Source organism: Lutra lutra, chromosome 2 (assembly GCF_902655055.1).
Source record: "Lutra lutra chromosome 2, mLutLut1.2, whole genome shotgun sequence".
Classification (NCBI taxonomy): Eukaryota; Metazoa; Chordata; class Mammalia; order Carnivora; family Mustelidae; genus Lutra; species Lutra lutra.
In genome coordinates this window covers 106136590-106154877 of record NC_062279.1, presented here as the reverse complement: position 1 = coordinate 106154877, position 18288 = coordinate 106136590, and the positions used below count along the sequence as shown (strand labels likewise).

Here is an 18288-nt window from a genome sequence, read left to right as displayed (position 1 = left end):
TCTAAAATAAAGGTGTGAACCAATTTAAAACCGAGAATCAATTTTTAAAAGCTTATGTGGGTCTGTAAGTAAAAAAAAGCAGAAAGTTCATCAATAGAAACCGGTCACTGTAAATGGCAACCTGGAGCTCCGAAATGTCAGTTTCACACTGCACTAAGCATATCCTACCAAACATGACCACACCGATGTCTGGGAAAATATCAACACCTGCTACTACATTTCTTGAAGTAATAGGTCAGACATATTAGCCAGGTCAGGTCCAAAACTGCATCCACTTGGACCTACCCAGTCAGGAATCATTTTCCATCCGCTTCAGTGTTGATCACTTTATATCAGATGTGTTAAGTGCCCTAGAAAAAGCAGCTAACTCCAAATAAACTATAGTTTGGCACAGTGTAAGTCAATGCTAAGAATATCCTTAAAATGCAGGTGGGGAGAACCTAATTGAATTAGAACACATTTATCAGGGATCTCAGCTTGATGGCCGAAATACAGAACCTATTGCTACGAGCTGCCACTCATATGCCCCTTTCAGTCAGCTGCCCACCCTAGTGCTGACAGTATCAATCTGAATCATTTATTAGGTGATAAAAATTATTCAGGGGAGGACTATTTTCCATATGAGAAGTTCCTTTGGGAAAACACCTGAAATCTGGCCTCAGGGACTGAAGGCAAAGACATTTCCAATCTGACAACAAAGCAAAAGAAAGTGTTGCTGTCTTACTCAGAAACTCTGGGGAATTTTCTCCCTCAGGGAGAGTGGGGCTAGGGGTACCCAGCACTACCCAGTCCCTCCCTGACATGAGTAAATGAAGTCTGTCAGTAATGTGCAAATAAAGAGCAATTCCAGAAATAGAATTTTCAAATTCCACCAGGTATAACTGAGGTTGATAAAGCACACAGACATAAAAGGTGACTTAGATTTAGGTCACACAAAGGGCTAATGAACCCTCGACAAGAGTAGCAGGTGGAATTTTCTCCATGTGCTTTTCGTCATTTTTTTCCATGGTCTATGCCCACATTGCTATATTCCAGAAGCGAATGGCAAAATAAACCAGCTAGCAGTAAACTGTACCAAAATGCCAGGTTTTTGTTATATTCTGAACAAAACGATGGCCAAGAAAAAGTCCATAAAAAAGGCTGCAGCCCTTTGGTGAAAAATAACAAGCAGAGTCAAATAAAAGTCTGCAGAATCAGAAGTCAGACAAACACTGATTTATATTCAATAAACACAGCACACTTACTATAGTCTTCTCTCAAGGAAAGGTGATCTATTCTGCTATTTTAATAGAGAAACACTTGCTGGTTTCTGTTACTCATATTCTAGAGGGGCTCTTAGGGTCAGAAAATTAATAGATTGTATCAGTACCAATGTCTTTATTCTCTCCAGAAAGTTCATTTTTTTAGGAAAGAACATATAAATGTATAAAGGTATATATAAAATTGTTAGTTGTCATCTGTCCTTATGAAGAGTTCTGAAACAATGGAAAATGTTTTTGAAATCAAAAGAAAACCATATTCTAACACCTCCACCCCCTGCCACACTCACAAAAACCCTTACAAAACTCGGTCTTTGTTAATAGAAAAACAAAAAAGCACAGATTATGACATTAAAGGTTCTCAATGCATTGATCCCACCTTACCAATTAATCCATAGCTGGCATTACTTCATACAACTAGTTATCTGACATTCACTTGAAATCCCTTTTCCACACTTAGCCTCCTAGTCTTGTTAATACTGTTCGCTCTGACTAAAATCCTTTACATTCTTCTTTCTTTTAATCTAAAGTTTACTGTTTCAAGGCCAAATTCAAGATCTGCTTGACCTGCTTGAAATCTATTCCAACCAAAAAATCAATATTCTTCCTTTCTAGTCTTTTACAATACCTACTGCTTCAGTCTTTCCAATTCAGTAATCCTTTAACCACCACAGAAATTATGTTTCTAAAATGTAATATAGTTGGCAAAACCTAGCTGGTAAGATCAAAGTCTCATAGAAAATAAGGGATTAAGAAAAAAAATGCTTTTAAATGTGATTTCCTTAAAAAGAAAGTTTCTAGAAGGCTTTTTTTATAGAACAATATAGATTTATTTATTGGCGTTATCTTCTCTTATGGGCTTCCAAATAGGAAACCCTGCTGCTGAAGCAGATTCTCCATTTGATGATAGGAGGCTATTATCTTTTGAGGCAGCCCTCACTGACTTAGAATTCACTGTAATTTTGTACCTGAATTCTCCTTTGTTTCTTTTTTCTTCTTTTATTTATTTTCATTTTTATTTTTTTCAAATGTAACAAAATGCTTGTGCTATCTTAACTGACTAAGTTACTAGGTTGCATAACACAGTCTGCTGAACCAGTCTCCTTCATACTGTGAAGGCAGAGAACACATAGGTTTCCTGTCTCAGCACTGGTCCCCAGGCCGAGTGAGATGGCCTACTGAGGAGGATGTACAAAAACTATCATGCTCTGTCAGCTGGGGACACAACTGTAAGACTGAGTTATCGTAAAACACTGGTTTTGATGAATTAATTTCATTTCACTAACCATTCCATTAAAAAAAATGATAAATAGTGAAAAAAAAAACCATTCCATTTCTGTAGAGTCCAGATAAATGTTTGCAGACATCGTTGTCAGTTTCAGTAACGTTTTAAAAAATCAGATCTTAGAATTTTTATTTATCATTTTCTTCCTCTGAGGACACTCAGATTCAGTACTATATTTTCAACTCCAACAGGCTCTCATACTATTTCCTCCCCCACAATTCATTATTTCACTCAAGTATTCCTTACATCTCTGTCTTCTTTGCGCTGCTTAGTCAGCTAGGCATTAAGAGTTACAAACAGGAATACCTGCCCTGTGACCTCAAGGAGCTCAGTCTAGTTGAGGGAGACAGCAGCTGGCAACGGACTCTCCTCCTTTACTCAAACTAAAAACAACTGCTATAGATTAACCCTCCTGGAGGAAGAGACAACCGGCCCCTCCAACTTCACCTTTCAAGTGGGGTTCACTTGAATTACCACCACCACCTTCAGGTTGTCTTCCAGGGGTGTAATTCTCTCTCAATAAACAAACATACAAAACTAAAACTTACTTGGGTTACCATTAGCACAAGGGAGACAGGTTGGCATTAAAAAAAAACTCTTTTGCTAGAGACACCTGGGTGGCTCAGTCAGTTACGCCTCTGCCTTCAGCTCAGGTCATGATCCTAGGGTCCTGGGATCCAGTTCCACATCCGGCTCCTGGCTCTGCAGGAAGCCTGCTTCTCTCTCTGCCGCTGTCTGCCACTCTGCCTTCTTGTGCTCTTTCTCTCTCTCTCTCTGACAAATAAATAAATAAATAAATAAAATCTTTTAAAAAAGAAAAAAGAGGGGCACCTCGGTGGCTCAGTGGGTTAAGCCTCTGATTTCTTTTTTTTTTTTTAAAGATTTTATTTATTTATTTGACAGAGAGAAATCACAAGTAAGCAGAGAGGCAGGCAGAGAGAGAGGAGGAAGCAGGCTCCCTGCTGAGCAGAAAGCCCGATGTGGGGCTCGAACCCAGGACCTGGGATCATGACCTGAGCCGAAGGCAGCGGCTTAACCCACTGAGCCACCCAGGCGCCCCAAGCCTCTGATTTCAATTCAGATCATGATCTCGGGGTCCTGGGATCGAGCCCCACGTCAGGCTCACGGCTCAGCAGAGAGCCCTGCTTTCCCCCTCCCCCTCTTGCCTCTCCGCCTACTTGTGATCTCTGTCAGTAAATAAATAAATAAAATCTTAGAAAAAAAAAAAGACTGCTATATAAAGTAGAACAAATTAAGAAATTAATAAAATAACTTGCAATGTAAAAAAATGTTAGATTTCTGGTCTCACATTGCTAGGTGACTTCTAGAGCTCACAGGTTCTAAGCTATTGTCTAGCCTGAGACTGTCCCACTCATAAGAACCTACAGGAACTGCCCACTTCTACTGCAGCATTCTGTATACAAAATGGAACTAAAACACAAAACCTGTGGCATTTCTCAGCTTTAAGAAAAACACCTTGCTAATTAAAATTAAAAAGGCAAACAATACCTTTAGAGAAATATCTTTTGTAAGTCAAGATAGGATTAATATACTTATTTTATTTATTGAAGAACTCATTCAGGTTGACAAGAAAATTGACAACAGGTATTAAGCAAAATAAATGCATATATGCAACTTCATTATGCTAAAATAACACAAAATGAAACAAGTTATCCCTATCAGCCTGTAAAAATTATGAAAAAGAAATTGATGAACTAATGCCAGTGAAGGTGGGAATGAGCCAGGGACTCCCGAACATTGCTTATGGTTAACATAAACTAGTTAAAACCCTTTTGAAATCTATTAACAAGACATACCATAAGCAACAAAAATGTTCAAAACCTTTGATTCTATCAGCTCACTTCTGGTAAATGATTCAAATAACAGGAAAAGCAAAGTGTAGGATGTTTTCGTTGTAGTGCTATCTGTAGTGGGATAGTTGATAGCAACTTAATATTCAACTGCAGATAATCAAGCAAAATATATTCAGTGTACTTAGTGAACTATTATGGAATCATTAAAAATTAGCAGTTATCTTAGTGGATGGTTGTATCATGCTTCAAATTTTTAAAATTCATTTTCTAACAGCAAACACAAAATAGCTGAATTCTTTAACATATTTTGACGATAAGTGAAAAGTTTTATCACACTGCCTGATAAAAGGAAACTATGAACAGAAACGTTGAAAGAGGGTACCTGGGTGGCTTAGGTGGTTAAGGGCCTACCTTGGGCTCAGGAGATTATCCCAGGGTCCTTGGATCAAGATTCCTGTTGGGCTGCTTGCTCACCAGCAGGTCTGCTTCTTCTGCCTCTGCCTCTGCATCTGACCATCCCACCCTGCTCATTCTCTCTCTCTTAAATAAATAACATCTTTTTAAAAAAAAATTAAAAATAATAAATAGAAAGAAATGTTGAAAGATTCAGTAAAAGTATTATAAAGCTAGAATATTCTTTCACTAATTTTTAAAAAATATTTTATTTATTTATTTGACAAAGAGATAGAAAGAACAAGTAGGCAGAGCAGCAGGCAGAGGGAGAGGGAGAAGCAGGCTTCCAGCCGAGCAGGGAAGGACGATGCAGGGCTCAATCCCAGGAGTCTGGGATTGTGACCTGAGCCAAAGGCAGGTTCTCTACCAACTGAGCCACCCAGGTACTCCATAGAATATTCTTTCACTAATTACAGTTTGTTTCCTAATAAGAGAAAATGTTGCATTTATATTTAAATAGTCTTTTTTTTTTTTTTTATTAGAACCTTTTTTTTCTATAGGCACTGAAACCTAACAAGGCCCTCTCACTAGCACAAAATCAAGGAAATGTATTTCTTTGTGAAGTAGGTTGGGTACATGCAGTATTTATAATTAAATATTATAATCACAGATGCATGCAGCAGAAAAGCTCAGTTGATATTAACCATTTATATCATTATAACCAAGGAGTATAACCATTTATACTCCTTGATACAGATATAAAAGACCTACATTTATGTAAGGTACGTAAATGTAACTTTTTGGTTTAAGAGTTTACTCATAATTGCTAAGCACTCAAGCTCTGTGAGGAAGGAGAAAGAGACCCGGAATGCAAGCAGACCATTTGCCTGAGACATGTACAAAACTTACTGTTCATGAGCAAGATCTTTAATTTCAGAATGAGCACTGCAATCAAGCATTCCCAGAATGTGAGCAGAGCTTGAAGACATGCTCCATAATCTCTAACCCTTACACCTGGTGTGACACAAGTGCATTCGACAAGTGGGAAATAACTTGGTATAATAGGACCAGATGGTGTTAAAAGACTAGTGAAAAGAATAAGGTAAGAAAACAGCTAAAAAGGGCACTGGGGTGGCTCAGTGGGTTAAGCCTCTGCTTTCAGCTGAGGTCATGATCTCAGGGTCCTAGGATCAAGTCCCACATCGGGCTCTCTGCTCCGCAGGGAGCCTGTTTCCTCCTCTCTCTCTCTCTGCTTGCCTCTCTGTCCACTTGTGATCTCTCTCTGTCAAATAAATAAAATCTTTAAAAAAAAAAAAAAGGAAAACAGCTAAAATTGTTAAAAGTAACCATATTCCAACAATGAAGAGTAAATTCATCTTGGGAATGAAAATTCTTAATATTTTAAGAGATTTATTCCTTCTAATTTTAATCAAATGAGTTCCAATTTTAAGCCTCTTAAGCAAAGACTCCAATATCAGAGAGTTATTATAATTCCTCTTTTTACCCTACCCTCACAACTGTAGGATTTAAGACAAATCACATTAAACAACAATTTTCTATAAAATGTTTGGCCCTTGAAAGTAATTTTCAGAAAAAAAAGTAATTTTCAGGAAATTACAATATGGACTAAAATAAGTTTTGTGGGAAGAAATAGAACGCTTCTTCTAGGGGGGAGGAGTCAAGATGGCGGAGAAGTAGCAGGCTGAGACTACTTCAGGTAGCAGGAGATCAGCTAGATAGTTATCTAAAGATTGCAAACACCTACAAATCAAACGGGAGATCGAAGAGAACAACAACAATTCTAGAAACAGAAAACCAACCACTTTCTGAAAGGTAGGACTGGCGGAGAAGTGAATCCAAAGCGACGGGAAGATAGACCTCGGCGGGGGGGGGGGGGGGGGGGGGGGCGCTCCCGGCAAGCGACCGAGCATCGGAGCACAAAATCAGGACTTTTAAAAGTCTGTTCCGCTGAGGGACATCGCTCCAGAGGCTTAACCGGGGTGAAGCCTACGAGGGGTCAGCGTGGCCTCAGGTCCCGCAGGGTCACAGAAGGATCAGGGGTGTCTGAGCGTCGCAGAGCTTGCAGGTATTAGAACAGGGAAGCCGGCTACAGAGACAGAACTGAGGAGTGAGCTCGCAGCTCGGGTTTACCTTGAAACGGTCGCAGGCTCAGTCACCTTGGAACGTGGCCGGAGGCCAGGGTGACGGGAGTAATTGGGCGCTGTTCTCTGAGGGCGCACTGAGGAGTGGGGCCCCGGGCTCTCGGCTCCTCTGGGTCGGAGACCAGGAGGCCGCCATTTTCATTCCTGTCCTCCAGAACTCTAGGAAAGCGCTAAGGGAACAAAAGCTCCCAAAAGTAAACGCGAGCGGAATACTCAGCCCGGCCCCTGGTAAGGGCGGTGCAATTCCGCCTGGGGCTAAGACACTTGAGAATCACTACAACAGGCCCCTCCCCCAGAAGATCAACAAGAAATCCAGCCAGGACCAAGTTCACCTACCAAGGAGTGCAGTTTCAATACCAAGGAGAGCAGCAGAATTCCAGAGGAGGAGAAAGCAAAGCACGGAGCTCATGGCTTTCTCCCCATGATTCTTTAGCCTTGCAGTTAATTTAATTTTTTTTTTCTTTTTCAATTTTTTTTCTTCTTCTGCTAAGTTTTTTAAACTTTTACCCTTCTCTTTTTTAACGTTTTTTAACTAGTTTATCTAATATATATATATTTTTTCCTTTGTATATTTTTTCTTTATTCGTTTTCTTCTTTTAATTGTTTCTTCTTCTTTTTTTTTTATCTTTCTGAACCTCTTTTTATCCCCTTTCTCCCCCCTCATGATGTGGAATCTCTTATTTGGTTAAAGCATATTTTCCTGGGGTTGTTGCCACCCTTTTAGTATTTTACTTGCTCCTCCATATACTCTTATCTGGACAAAATGACAAGGCGGAAAAATTCACCACAAAAAAAAGAACAAGAGGCAGTACTGAAGGCTAGGGACCTAATCAATACAGACATTGGTAATATGTCAGATCTAGAGTTCAGAATGACGATTCTCAAGGTTCTAGCCGGGCTCGAAAAAGGCGTGGAAGATATTAGAGAAACTCTCTCGGGAGATATAAAAGTCCTTTCTGGAGAAATAAAAGAACTAAAGTCTAACCAAGTTGAAATCAAAAAAGCTATTAATGAGGTGCAATCAAAAATGGAGGCTCTCACTGCTAGGATAAATGAGGCAGAAGAAAGAATTAGCGATACAGAAGACCAAATGACAGAGAATAAAGAAGCTGAGCAAAAGAGGGACAAACAACTACTGGACCACGACGGGAAAATCTGAGAGATAAGTGACACCATAAGATGAAACAACATTAGAATAATTGGGATTCCAGAAGAAGAAGAAAGAGAGAGGGGAGCAGAAGGTATATTGGAGAGAATTATTGGAAAGAATTTCCCCAATATGGCAAAGGGAACAAGCATCAAAATCCAGGAGGTGCAGAGAACCCCCCTCAAAATCAATAAGAATAGGTCCACACCCCGTCACCTAATAGTAAAATTTACAAGTCTTAGCGACAAAGAGAAAATCCTAAAAGCAGCCTGGGAAAAGAAGTCTGTAACATACAATGGTAAAAATATTAGATCAGCAGCAGATTTATCCACAGAGACCTGGCAGGCCAGAAAGAGCTGGCATGATATATTCGGAGCACTAAACGAGAAAAACATGCAGCCAAGAATACTATATCCAGCTAGGCTATCATTGAAAATAGAAGGAGAGATTAAAAGCTTCCAGGACAAACAAAAACTGAAAGAATTTGCAAACACCAAACCAGCTCTACAGGAAATATTGAAAGGGGTCCTCAAAGCAAAGAGAGACCCAAAAGTAGTAGATCAGAAAGGAACAGAGACAATATACAGTAACAGTAACCCTACAGGCAATACAATGGCACTAAATTCATATCTCTCAATAGTTACCCTGAATGTTTATGGGCTAAATGCCCCAATCAAAAGACACAGGGTATCAGAGTGGATAAAAAAACAAAACCCATCTATATGTTGCCTACAAGAAACTCATTTTAGACCCGAAGACACCTCCAGATTTAAAGTGACGGGGTGGAAAAGAATTTACCATGCTAATGGACATCAGAAGAAAGCAGGAGTGGCAATCCTTATATCAGATCAATTAGATTTTAAGCCAAAGACTACAATAAGAGATGGGGAAGGACACTATATCATACTCAAAGGATTTGTCCAACAAGAAGATCTAACAATTTTAAATATCTATGCCCCTAATGTGGGAGCAGCCAACTATATAAACCAATTAATAACAAAATGAAAGAAACACATCAACAATAATACTATAATAGTAGGGGACTTTAACACTCCCCTCACTGAAATGGACAGATCATCCAAGCAAAAGATCAACAAGGAAATAAAGGCCTTAAATGACACACTGGACCAGATGGACATCACAGATATATTCAGAACATTTCATCCCAAAGAAACAGAATACACATTCTTCTCTACTGCACATGGAACATTCTCCAGAATAGATCACATCCTCGGTCCTAAATCAGGTCTCAACTGGTATCAAATGACTGGGATTATTCCTTGCACATTTTCAGACCACAATGCTCTGAAGCTAGAACTCAATCACAATAGGAAATTGGGAAAGAACCCAAATACATGGAGACTAAACAGCATCCTTCTAAAGAATGAATGGGTCAACCAGGAAATTAAAGAAGAATTGAAAAAATTTATGGAAACAAATGATAATGAAAACACAACGGTTCAAAATCTGTTGGACACAACAAAGGCAGTCCTGAGAGGCAAATATATAGCAGTACAAGCCTTTCTTAAGAAACAAGAAAGGTCTCAGGTACACAACCTAACCCTACACCTAAAGGAGCTGGAGAAAGAACAAGAAAGAAACCCTAAACCCAGCAGGAGAAGAGAAATCATAAAGATCAGAGCAGAAATCAATGAAATAGAAACCAAAAAAACAATAGAACAAATCAACGAAACTAGGAGCTGGTTCTTTGAAAGAATTAATAAGATCGATAAACCCCTGGCCAGACTTATCAAAAAGAAAAGAGAAAGGACCCAAATAAATAAAATCATGAATGAAAGAGGAGAAATCACAACGAACATCAAAGAAATACAGACAATTATAAGAACATACTATGAGCAACTCTATGCCAACAAATTTGACAATCTGGAAGAAATGGATGCATTCCTAGAGACATATAAACTACCACAACTGAACCAGGAAGAAATAGAAAACCTGAACAGACCCATAACCAGTAATGAGATTGAAACAGTCATCAAAAATCTCCAAACAAACAAAAGCCCAGGGCCAGACGGCTTCCCGGGGGAATTCTACCAAACATTTAAAGGAGAACTAATTCCTATTCTCCTGAAACTGTTCCAAAAAATAGAAATGGAAGGAAAACTTCCAAACTCATTTTATGAGGCCAGCATCACCTTGATCCCAAAACCAGACAAGGATCCCATCAAAAAAGAGAACTACAGACCAATATCCTTGATGAACACAGATGCAAAAATTCTCGCCAAAATACTAGCGAATAGAATCCAACAGTACATTAAAAGGATTATTCACCACGACCAAGTGGGATTTATTCCAGGGCTGCAAGTTTGGTTCAACATCCGCAAATTAATCAATGTGATACAACACATTAATAAAAGAAAGAACAAGAACCATATGATACTCTCAATAGATGCTGAAAAAGCATTTGACAAAGTACAGCATCCCTTCCTGATCAAAACTCTTCAAAGTGTAGGGATAGACGGCACATACCTCAATATTATCAAAGCCATCTATGAAAAACCCACCGCAAATATCATTCTCAATGGAGAAAAACTGAAAGCTTTTCCGCTAAGGTCAGGAACACGGCAGGGATGTCCGTTATCACCACTGCTATTCGACATAGTACTAGAAGTCCTAGCCTCAGCAATCAGACAACAAAAGGAAATTAAAGGCATCCAAATTGGCAAAGAAGAAGTCAAACTATCACTCTTCGCAGATGATATGATACTATATGTGGAAAACCCAAAAGACTCCACTCCAAAACTGCTTGAACTTGTACAGGAATTCAGTAAAGTGTCAGGATATAAAATCAATGCACAGAAATCAGTTGAATTTCTCTACACCAACAACAAGACAGAAGAAAGAGAAATTAAGGAGTCAATCCCATTTACAATTGCACCCAATACTATAAGATACCTAGGAATAAACTTAACCAAAGAGGCTAAGAATCTATACTCAGAAAACTATAAAGTACTCATGAAAGAAATTGAGGAAGACACAAAGAAATGGAAAAATGTTCCATGCTCCAGGATTGGAAGAATAAATATTGTGAAAATGTCTATGCTACCTAAACCAATCTACACATTTAATGCAATTCCTATCAAAGTACCATCCATTTTTTTCAAAGAAATGGAACAAATAATCCTAAAATTTATATGGAACCAGAAAAGACCTCGAATAGCCAAAGGAATATTGAAAAAGAAAGCCAAAGTCGGTGGCATCACAATTCCGGACTTCAAGCTCTATTACAAAGCTGTCGTCATCAAGACAGCATGGTACTGGCACAAAAACAGACACATAGATCAATGGAACAGAATAGAGAGCCCAGAAATGGACCCTCAACTCTATGGTCAACTCATCTTCGATAAAGCAGGAAAGAATGTCCAATGGAAAAAAAGACAGCCTCTTCAATAAATGGTGTTGGGAAAATTGGACAGCCACATGCAGAAAAATGAAATTGGACCATTTCCTTACACCACACACGAAAATAGACTCAAAATGGATGAAGGACCTCAATGTGAGAAAGGATTCCATCAAAATCCTTGAGGAGAACACAGGCAGCAACCTCTTCAACCTAAGCTGCAGCAACTTCCTCCTAGGAACATCGGCAAAGGCTAGGGAAGCAAGGGCAAAAATGAACTATTGGGATTTCATCAAGATCAAAAGATTTTGCACAGCAAAGGAAACAGTGAACAAAACCAAAAGACAACTGACAGAATGGGAGAAGATATTTGCAAATGACATATCAGATAAAGGGCTAGTGTCCAAAATCTATAAAGAACCTAACTCACTCAACACCCAAAGAACAAATAATCCAATCAAGAAATGGGCAGAAGACATGAACAGACATTTTTGCAAAGAAGACATCCAGATGGCCAACAGACACATGAAAAAGTGCTCCATATCACTCGGCATCAGGGAAATACAAATCAAAACCACAATGAGGTATCACCTCACACCAGTCAGAATGGCTAAAATTAACAAATCAGGAAATGACAATGCTGGCGAGGATGCGGAGAAAGGGGAACCCTCCTACACTAGTTGGTGGGAATGCAAGCTGGTGCAACCACTCTGGAAAACAGCATGGAGGTTCCTCAAAATGTTGAAAATAGAACTACCCTATGACCCAGCAATTGCACTGCTGGGTATTTACCCTAAAGATACAAACATAGTGATCCGAAGGGGCACATGCACCCGAATGTTTATAGCAGCAATGTCTACAATAGCCAAACTATGGAAAGAACCTAGATGTCCATCAACAGATGAATGGATAAAGAAGAAGTGGTATATATACACAATGGAATACTATGCAGCCATCAAAAGAAATGAAATCTTGCCATTTGCGACGACGTGGATGGAACTAGAGGGTATCATGCTTAGCGAAATAAGTCAATTGGAGAAAGACAACTATCATATGATCTCCCTGATATGAGGGAGAGGAGATGCAACATAGGGGGTTAAGGGGGTAGGAGAAGAATAAATGAAACGAGATGGGATTGGGAGGGAGACAAACCATAAGTGACTCTTTTTTTTTTTTTTTTAAAGATTTTATTTATTTATTTATTTGACAGATAGATCACAAGTTGGCAGAGAGGCAGGCAGAGAGAGAGAGAGGAGGAAGCAGGCTCCCTGCTGGGCAGAGAGCCTGATGCGGGGCTCGATCTCAGGACCCTGAGAGCATGACCTGAGCCGAAGGCAATGGCTCAATCCACTGAGCCACCGAGGCACCCCCCATAAGTGACTCTTAATCTCACAAAAGAAAGTGAGGGTTGATGGGGGGAGGGGGTTGGGGGGTGGAGTTATGGACCTTGGGGAGGGTATGTGCTATGGTGAGTGCTGTGAAGTGTGTTAACCTGGCGATTCACAGACCTGTACCCCTGGGGATAAAAATATATGTTTATAAAAAATAAAAAATAAATAAAGTAAAAATAAATGATAACAACTAAAAAAAAAAAAGAACGCTTCTTCTAGTATGGGCATACCCCCCCCAATGTTAATAAATTTCAAATCTTAGTAATTTTGCTATGATACAATACAAACTAGTACAACTTCACACATTCTCTAAGAGGTGAATGCAGCATAATCACAAAGCAATGTGGATGTAGGGCTGGAGTTGTGTTCTTAGCTGACTGACAATGTGTCATGATTGTGATTGTGTGTCACACAATATATGTTGCTTAATCCCTCCCTGAAGCTGAAATGTTTTCATTCTAGATGATCTCTAGTGTCTCTCAAGTGAATCTTGTAATCACTCTGCCAGATACCTTAGGTTTGCCCTTCCCAATTCAACCAGATCTTTGCCCTGGAGGTTGACCTGAGTGGGCTACATCAACAGACTCCCTTGACCTCTTGACATCTGGATGGGTTTGGTCAGTAGAAGCCATCCAGATCAGATGGATGGTAATGATAAAGGAGAAAAAGAGCAGGCTATTTCCCTCGGGCTCTCACCACTACAGTTATCTGAGGCTGCTTCGGTCTCTTGCCTGAAGGTTATTGCCCCTCTCTAAGCAGCTTGCTGTATGGGAACTCTTCTCCTCTGCTTCCTCTCCAGGCCTAGAGGTGGAAAGAGCTCTGTGGCTTCTAACCCAGGGTTTCTGCACTTTCTCTTTATGGTCTAGGATACCCTACATATAACACGGTAATTCATCTCTCTACATATAAATTCTCCCTAAATGATCCCAATTTGAATGTGCCATCTTTGCCTATTGGGAATCTGACTCATACAACAGCTTTTTAAAAAGTATGATCAAGGTGGGCACCTGGGTGGCTCACTTGGTTTAGCATCTGACTCTTGATTTCGGTCGCCTCAGATCACCACCTCAGGGTCATGAGATCAAGCTCATGTCAGGCTCCAAGCCCAGCCTTACAATTCTGTCTCCTTCTGCTCCTCCCCCACTCATTCTCTCTTAAAAAAAGAAAAAAGAAAACAGCCAAAAAAAAAAAAAAAAGGCATGATCAAGGGTGTTAACCAGAATCTAATAACTAATGAAAAGTAGCTGTGTAAATTTGAACATTACTTTTAATGAGTTTTGAGGTCACTTTAAACTAATCAAGAGCACTTATTTTATAAACAAAGAAAATAATTTAAAACATCTTTCTGTTTAGATCATAGTCCGATTAATCCAACAATTACCCAATTTTACAGTAAACCATCTAGATTAGATGAAAGCAATTTCTAGAAAACAATTTTCTAAGTCATTTTCTTTAATACAGCCTTTGGCAGCTTGGTTTTCTTTTCTTTCCCTGTTTTGCTGAAAGAAATTAAGTGTGAATATGTCCCCAAGGGGATGGAAGTATTTAGTCAATAACATTGTTTAAAAAAAGAAGACAACAACTTGGCTCTATCTAATCTTTCCCCCTCAAAAAACCCCACAAATAGTTTCTCATGTCTAGTTTGCTAAATGCGCATATTGCCACAGAAATAGTTTTCTCACTGCAGTAGACAAGTCAGAGTAAAACCATCATATAAAATAATTTGTTTTTAAGATAAGGAGTGGTGCCTGCATGGCACCGTCAGTTAAGCATCTGATTCTTGGTTTCAGAGCAGGTCGTGATCTCAAGGTCCTGAGACCCAGCCCTGTCAGTCTCTGCGCTCAGTGAGGAGTCTGCTTGAGTTTCTCTTTCCCTCTGCTCTCTCTGTCTCAAATAAATAAACAAATCTTAAAAAAAAAAAGAGAGAGAGAAGTTGTCCTGGGAAGTGACTTTACCCTAGTTTTATAAAATAGTGATATGTAATCATATATAAAAATTCCTACATAGTTTTTTTTTTTTTAAAGATTTTATTTATTCATTTGACAGACAGATATCACAAGCAGGCAGAGAGGCAGGCAGAGAGAGAGGAAGGGAAGCAGGCTCCCTGCTGAGCAGAGATCAGATGTGGGGCTCGATCCCAGGACCCTGAGATCATGACCTGAGCCGAAGGCAAAGGCTTTAACCCACTGAGCCACCCAGGTGCCCTCCTACATAGTTTTTGCTTTAGGAAGCATAAAAGTTTGCACTTACATGTATAGAATACAGCCAAATTGCTAACATAGTCAGTCACTGGTTTCCCATATAAAATCTAATAATTTGCCACAAATAAGTATATAAAATTCACATCTAGGAACATTACACTATTGATTACTAATACTACATACTGATGCCATTTAAATAATGGTAGTTTTCTATTTACAACCACACTTTTGTCCTTTAGTTAAGGATAATTTTTTAAAATTCTTCTGATGATTCAATCTTGAATAATTAAATTATTGCAAAGCCTGTGAGCTATTGTGATCGCATAGTTATTAGGGAAATCGCCTTGCTTCAGGTATCTCTCCAATGTGTTAGGCCTAATTAAATAAAAATAATGAATGAGTTTGAATGCTGAGAGGAGTTGGTTCAAAGTGCAGAAAAAAATAGTTCATTATGTTGTCGAGCTGATTTTAATCATAAATGTCTGGGGCTAGCACAGAGAATGCCAATTAAAGCTGAAAGGAAGAATACTAATTATTTCCATCAGCAGAAAAATAAGGACCCACATCATTAGTTTTCCCTCTCTCATATGAGATTGTAAACACTTTTTAAAACATAATTTTTTTAAAATTTTTATTTATTTATTTCACAGAGAAAGAGAGAGATCACAAGTAGTCAGAGAGGCAGGCAGAGAGAGAGGGGGAAGCAGGCTCCCTGCTGTACAGAGAGCCCGATATGGGGCTCGATCCCAGGACCCTGAGATCATGACCTGAGCTGAAGGCAGAGGCTTAACCCACTGAGCCACCCAGGCGCCCCTAAAACATAATTCTTGAAAGAAGCAATATTAAGAATTTTTAAGCTTAAAAACTAACTTATTTAGTGTGAAATATTCAAATGAAAACTGGAAAGGCAATCGAGGAGCGAAGTTTTATGTGGAAATACCTTTCTGCAAATGTACATAGTAGTATTAATACAGAGCTAATTTTGCATTAATTATAAACAGAAGTTGTCAGTGCTTTCAGAGTAGTAATATATAGTTTACATATGACTGCAAATAACTCTTCAAGTATTTTGTGTTACTTATTCATTTGTTTTCTTTAGAAATGATGTAAAACACTGAAACAAAATATTTGTCGTATTTGTTTTACGGCAAAGATTCTTCCCTATTCCTCATTGCTTTTGGATGATACCAACAATATAGTTTTGCCCCACTTAAGATGAGTACTTATTGAAAATCCACCCATTAATAACTAATGCAAAATTTCTGCAAAACTGCATCCAAATCTGCCTTGTTCTAAAATACCAAAGCCTGTCATTATAGTATCCATTATCAGTGATCATTGGAAAAACTCTAAAAAGCTGAAGGAAATTCTTAGGAAAAGTCTTCTCTTGAAGTGGGTACATATCTCCAGCCTAAGAGAAGTCAGTTGCTGTTGTAAACACAGCAGGGCTAGGACAGTGTTCCAGATCTATTAACCAGAAAGCTCTTCCTGAATTATGGGGGTTCTTCTCTAACTACATTTCAACCATAAACTGAAGAGATTAGAACCCTTGCTGGGTACTGGTTTCCAGAAATAAGTATTTCATTTTTCACATAAATCCTATTTCAACCTTTTAAAGTAATTCAATCTCTGAAATATACTAATTCATAACTATTCACTCAAATAGATAATTTGAGGTTTCTGATTAGTGAATTTATAATATTCCTAAAACAAGCCACAATAACTTTCGAACTTTTCTAGTGCTATTATAAATGACTTAGTGGAGTCAGGAATGGACACAAATCTTGATTGTTCAATAAATTCTCAATTTGTTCATTTGTATACAGACAAAAAAGTTTTGAAGTGATTTTTATATTCTATATACGACCTAATCAAGTTAAATTCAGATAAATTTATTTCATCACACAGATACTTCATGTCAAATACTTTTATTTTATTTTATTTTATTTTAAAAAGCAACACTCTTAAAAGATTCTATGTAGTCGACCCTGGATAAACTGGCCATTAAAACCTTTCTTGGTAATCAGTCATCATGGGGTCTGCTTGCAAAGCACTTAAAAACATGATCTATAAATAGGGTTCTTGGAGCCTAACTCTAGAGAATAGAACAAAGCATAACATAATACTGGGAAGAATTACAGCAAATTTAATTCCAAGCAAAAAAAAAAAAAAAACTTTTTAACTTTTTTTTCTTTAATCACATGTCACAGTTAAGTATACGGTGGGGGAAAAAGGGCATTATATTTTCCTAAGAAGACAATCTGGTTTCATGGCTTAAAAACATAAAAAGAAAAAAAGAGATTAAAACAAAAACAAATACAAAAAAACAAAACCAAAAACACCCAACCCAGTGAGTTGGATACTTTGTGGATTGAAGTTACCAAGGCTATGAACATATTTTTATCACTGTTACCCTAGCTAAAGGATCGCTACCTCTATAGTAGGTACTGGCCCTGTACTTATTTTTGTTGAGGATGTAAAAGTCATAAAACTTGAATTTAATCCTGCTACTCTTTTTCAGACCTTGTTTATACAAAGTGGTTCCAGACGATTTAGTTGGTAGTACAATGTTATACAACTGCGTTGTTTCCACACGTGACTGAACTGATCTAAAGTCAAAATAAACTTACTCACTCAACCATTTTGACAGTCAAAACAAACTACTCAGTCCCATTTTTCAGTACTTTGAAATGAAAATGTATAATTGAGAGTGGACACTACTAAACTTTCAGTAAAAGAACTTTCTCTACTTCTCATGAAGGTGACATTCATATCACTATAACATGTGTGACAAGAAGACATCCTCAAGGAACCGTGAAGTTTCTGCTGGCAGGGCAGGAGTCCTAGTGCAAACTCAGCCAGGATTAATATGTGAGCTATTCCTAGACCGTACTCATCACTGTTTTGAAGCAATATTGATATAAAGAAATTCATATTATGCTATGTCATTTTGGCTTTCTCCGTTTTCCTGGGAGCGTGAGAATAACAACCTGCGAAATGGACTGTCCAAGTAAAAGTCAATGTTTAGCTGTGTATATTAGCATCGCATTGCTATTCATTATAAAGGAAATACATCCCGATGTCTTTGTAGTTTGAGCCTTTTATCAAACTAAAATTTGATTTATAAATGATCTCCAGAGGTTGTCTGATATTTTTGAAAAAAGATGAGCTGAGAAATATTTCACTATTCTTTACTTCTTGACCTTTTCCAGTATTTTTACTTAAGTTGTATTTTTAACTTTTTATTTTAAAATTATAGACTCACAGGAAGTTGCAAA

The 18288-nt window shown here is 38.3% G+C and overlaps 1 protein-coding gene across 4 annotated transcripts in view; it reads right to left on the bottom strand.

The window, feature by feature from the left end:
* GSTCD (glutathione S-transferase C-terminal domain containing) overlaps positions 1-18288 on the bottom strand; it is a 140221-nt gene that overhangs the window by 86881 nt on the left and 35052 nt on the right. For 3 of the 4 annotated variants that reach the window (XM_047718138.1, XM_047718139.1, XM_047718140.1), the window contains exon 6: positions 5661-5765. The exons of the other annotated variant lie outside the window; for it this stretch is intronic. In XM_047718138.1, coding sequence (XP_047574094.1) covers positions 5661-5765 — 105 coding nt within the window. The remainder of the gene's footprint in view (positions 1-5660; positions 5766-18288) is intronic. 4 annotated transcript variants of the gene reach the window in all.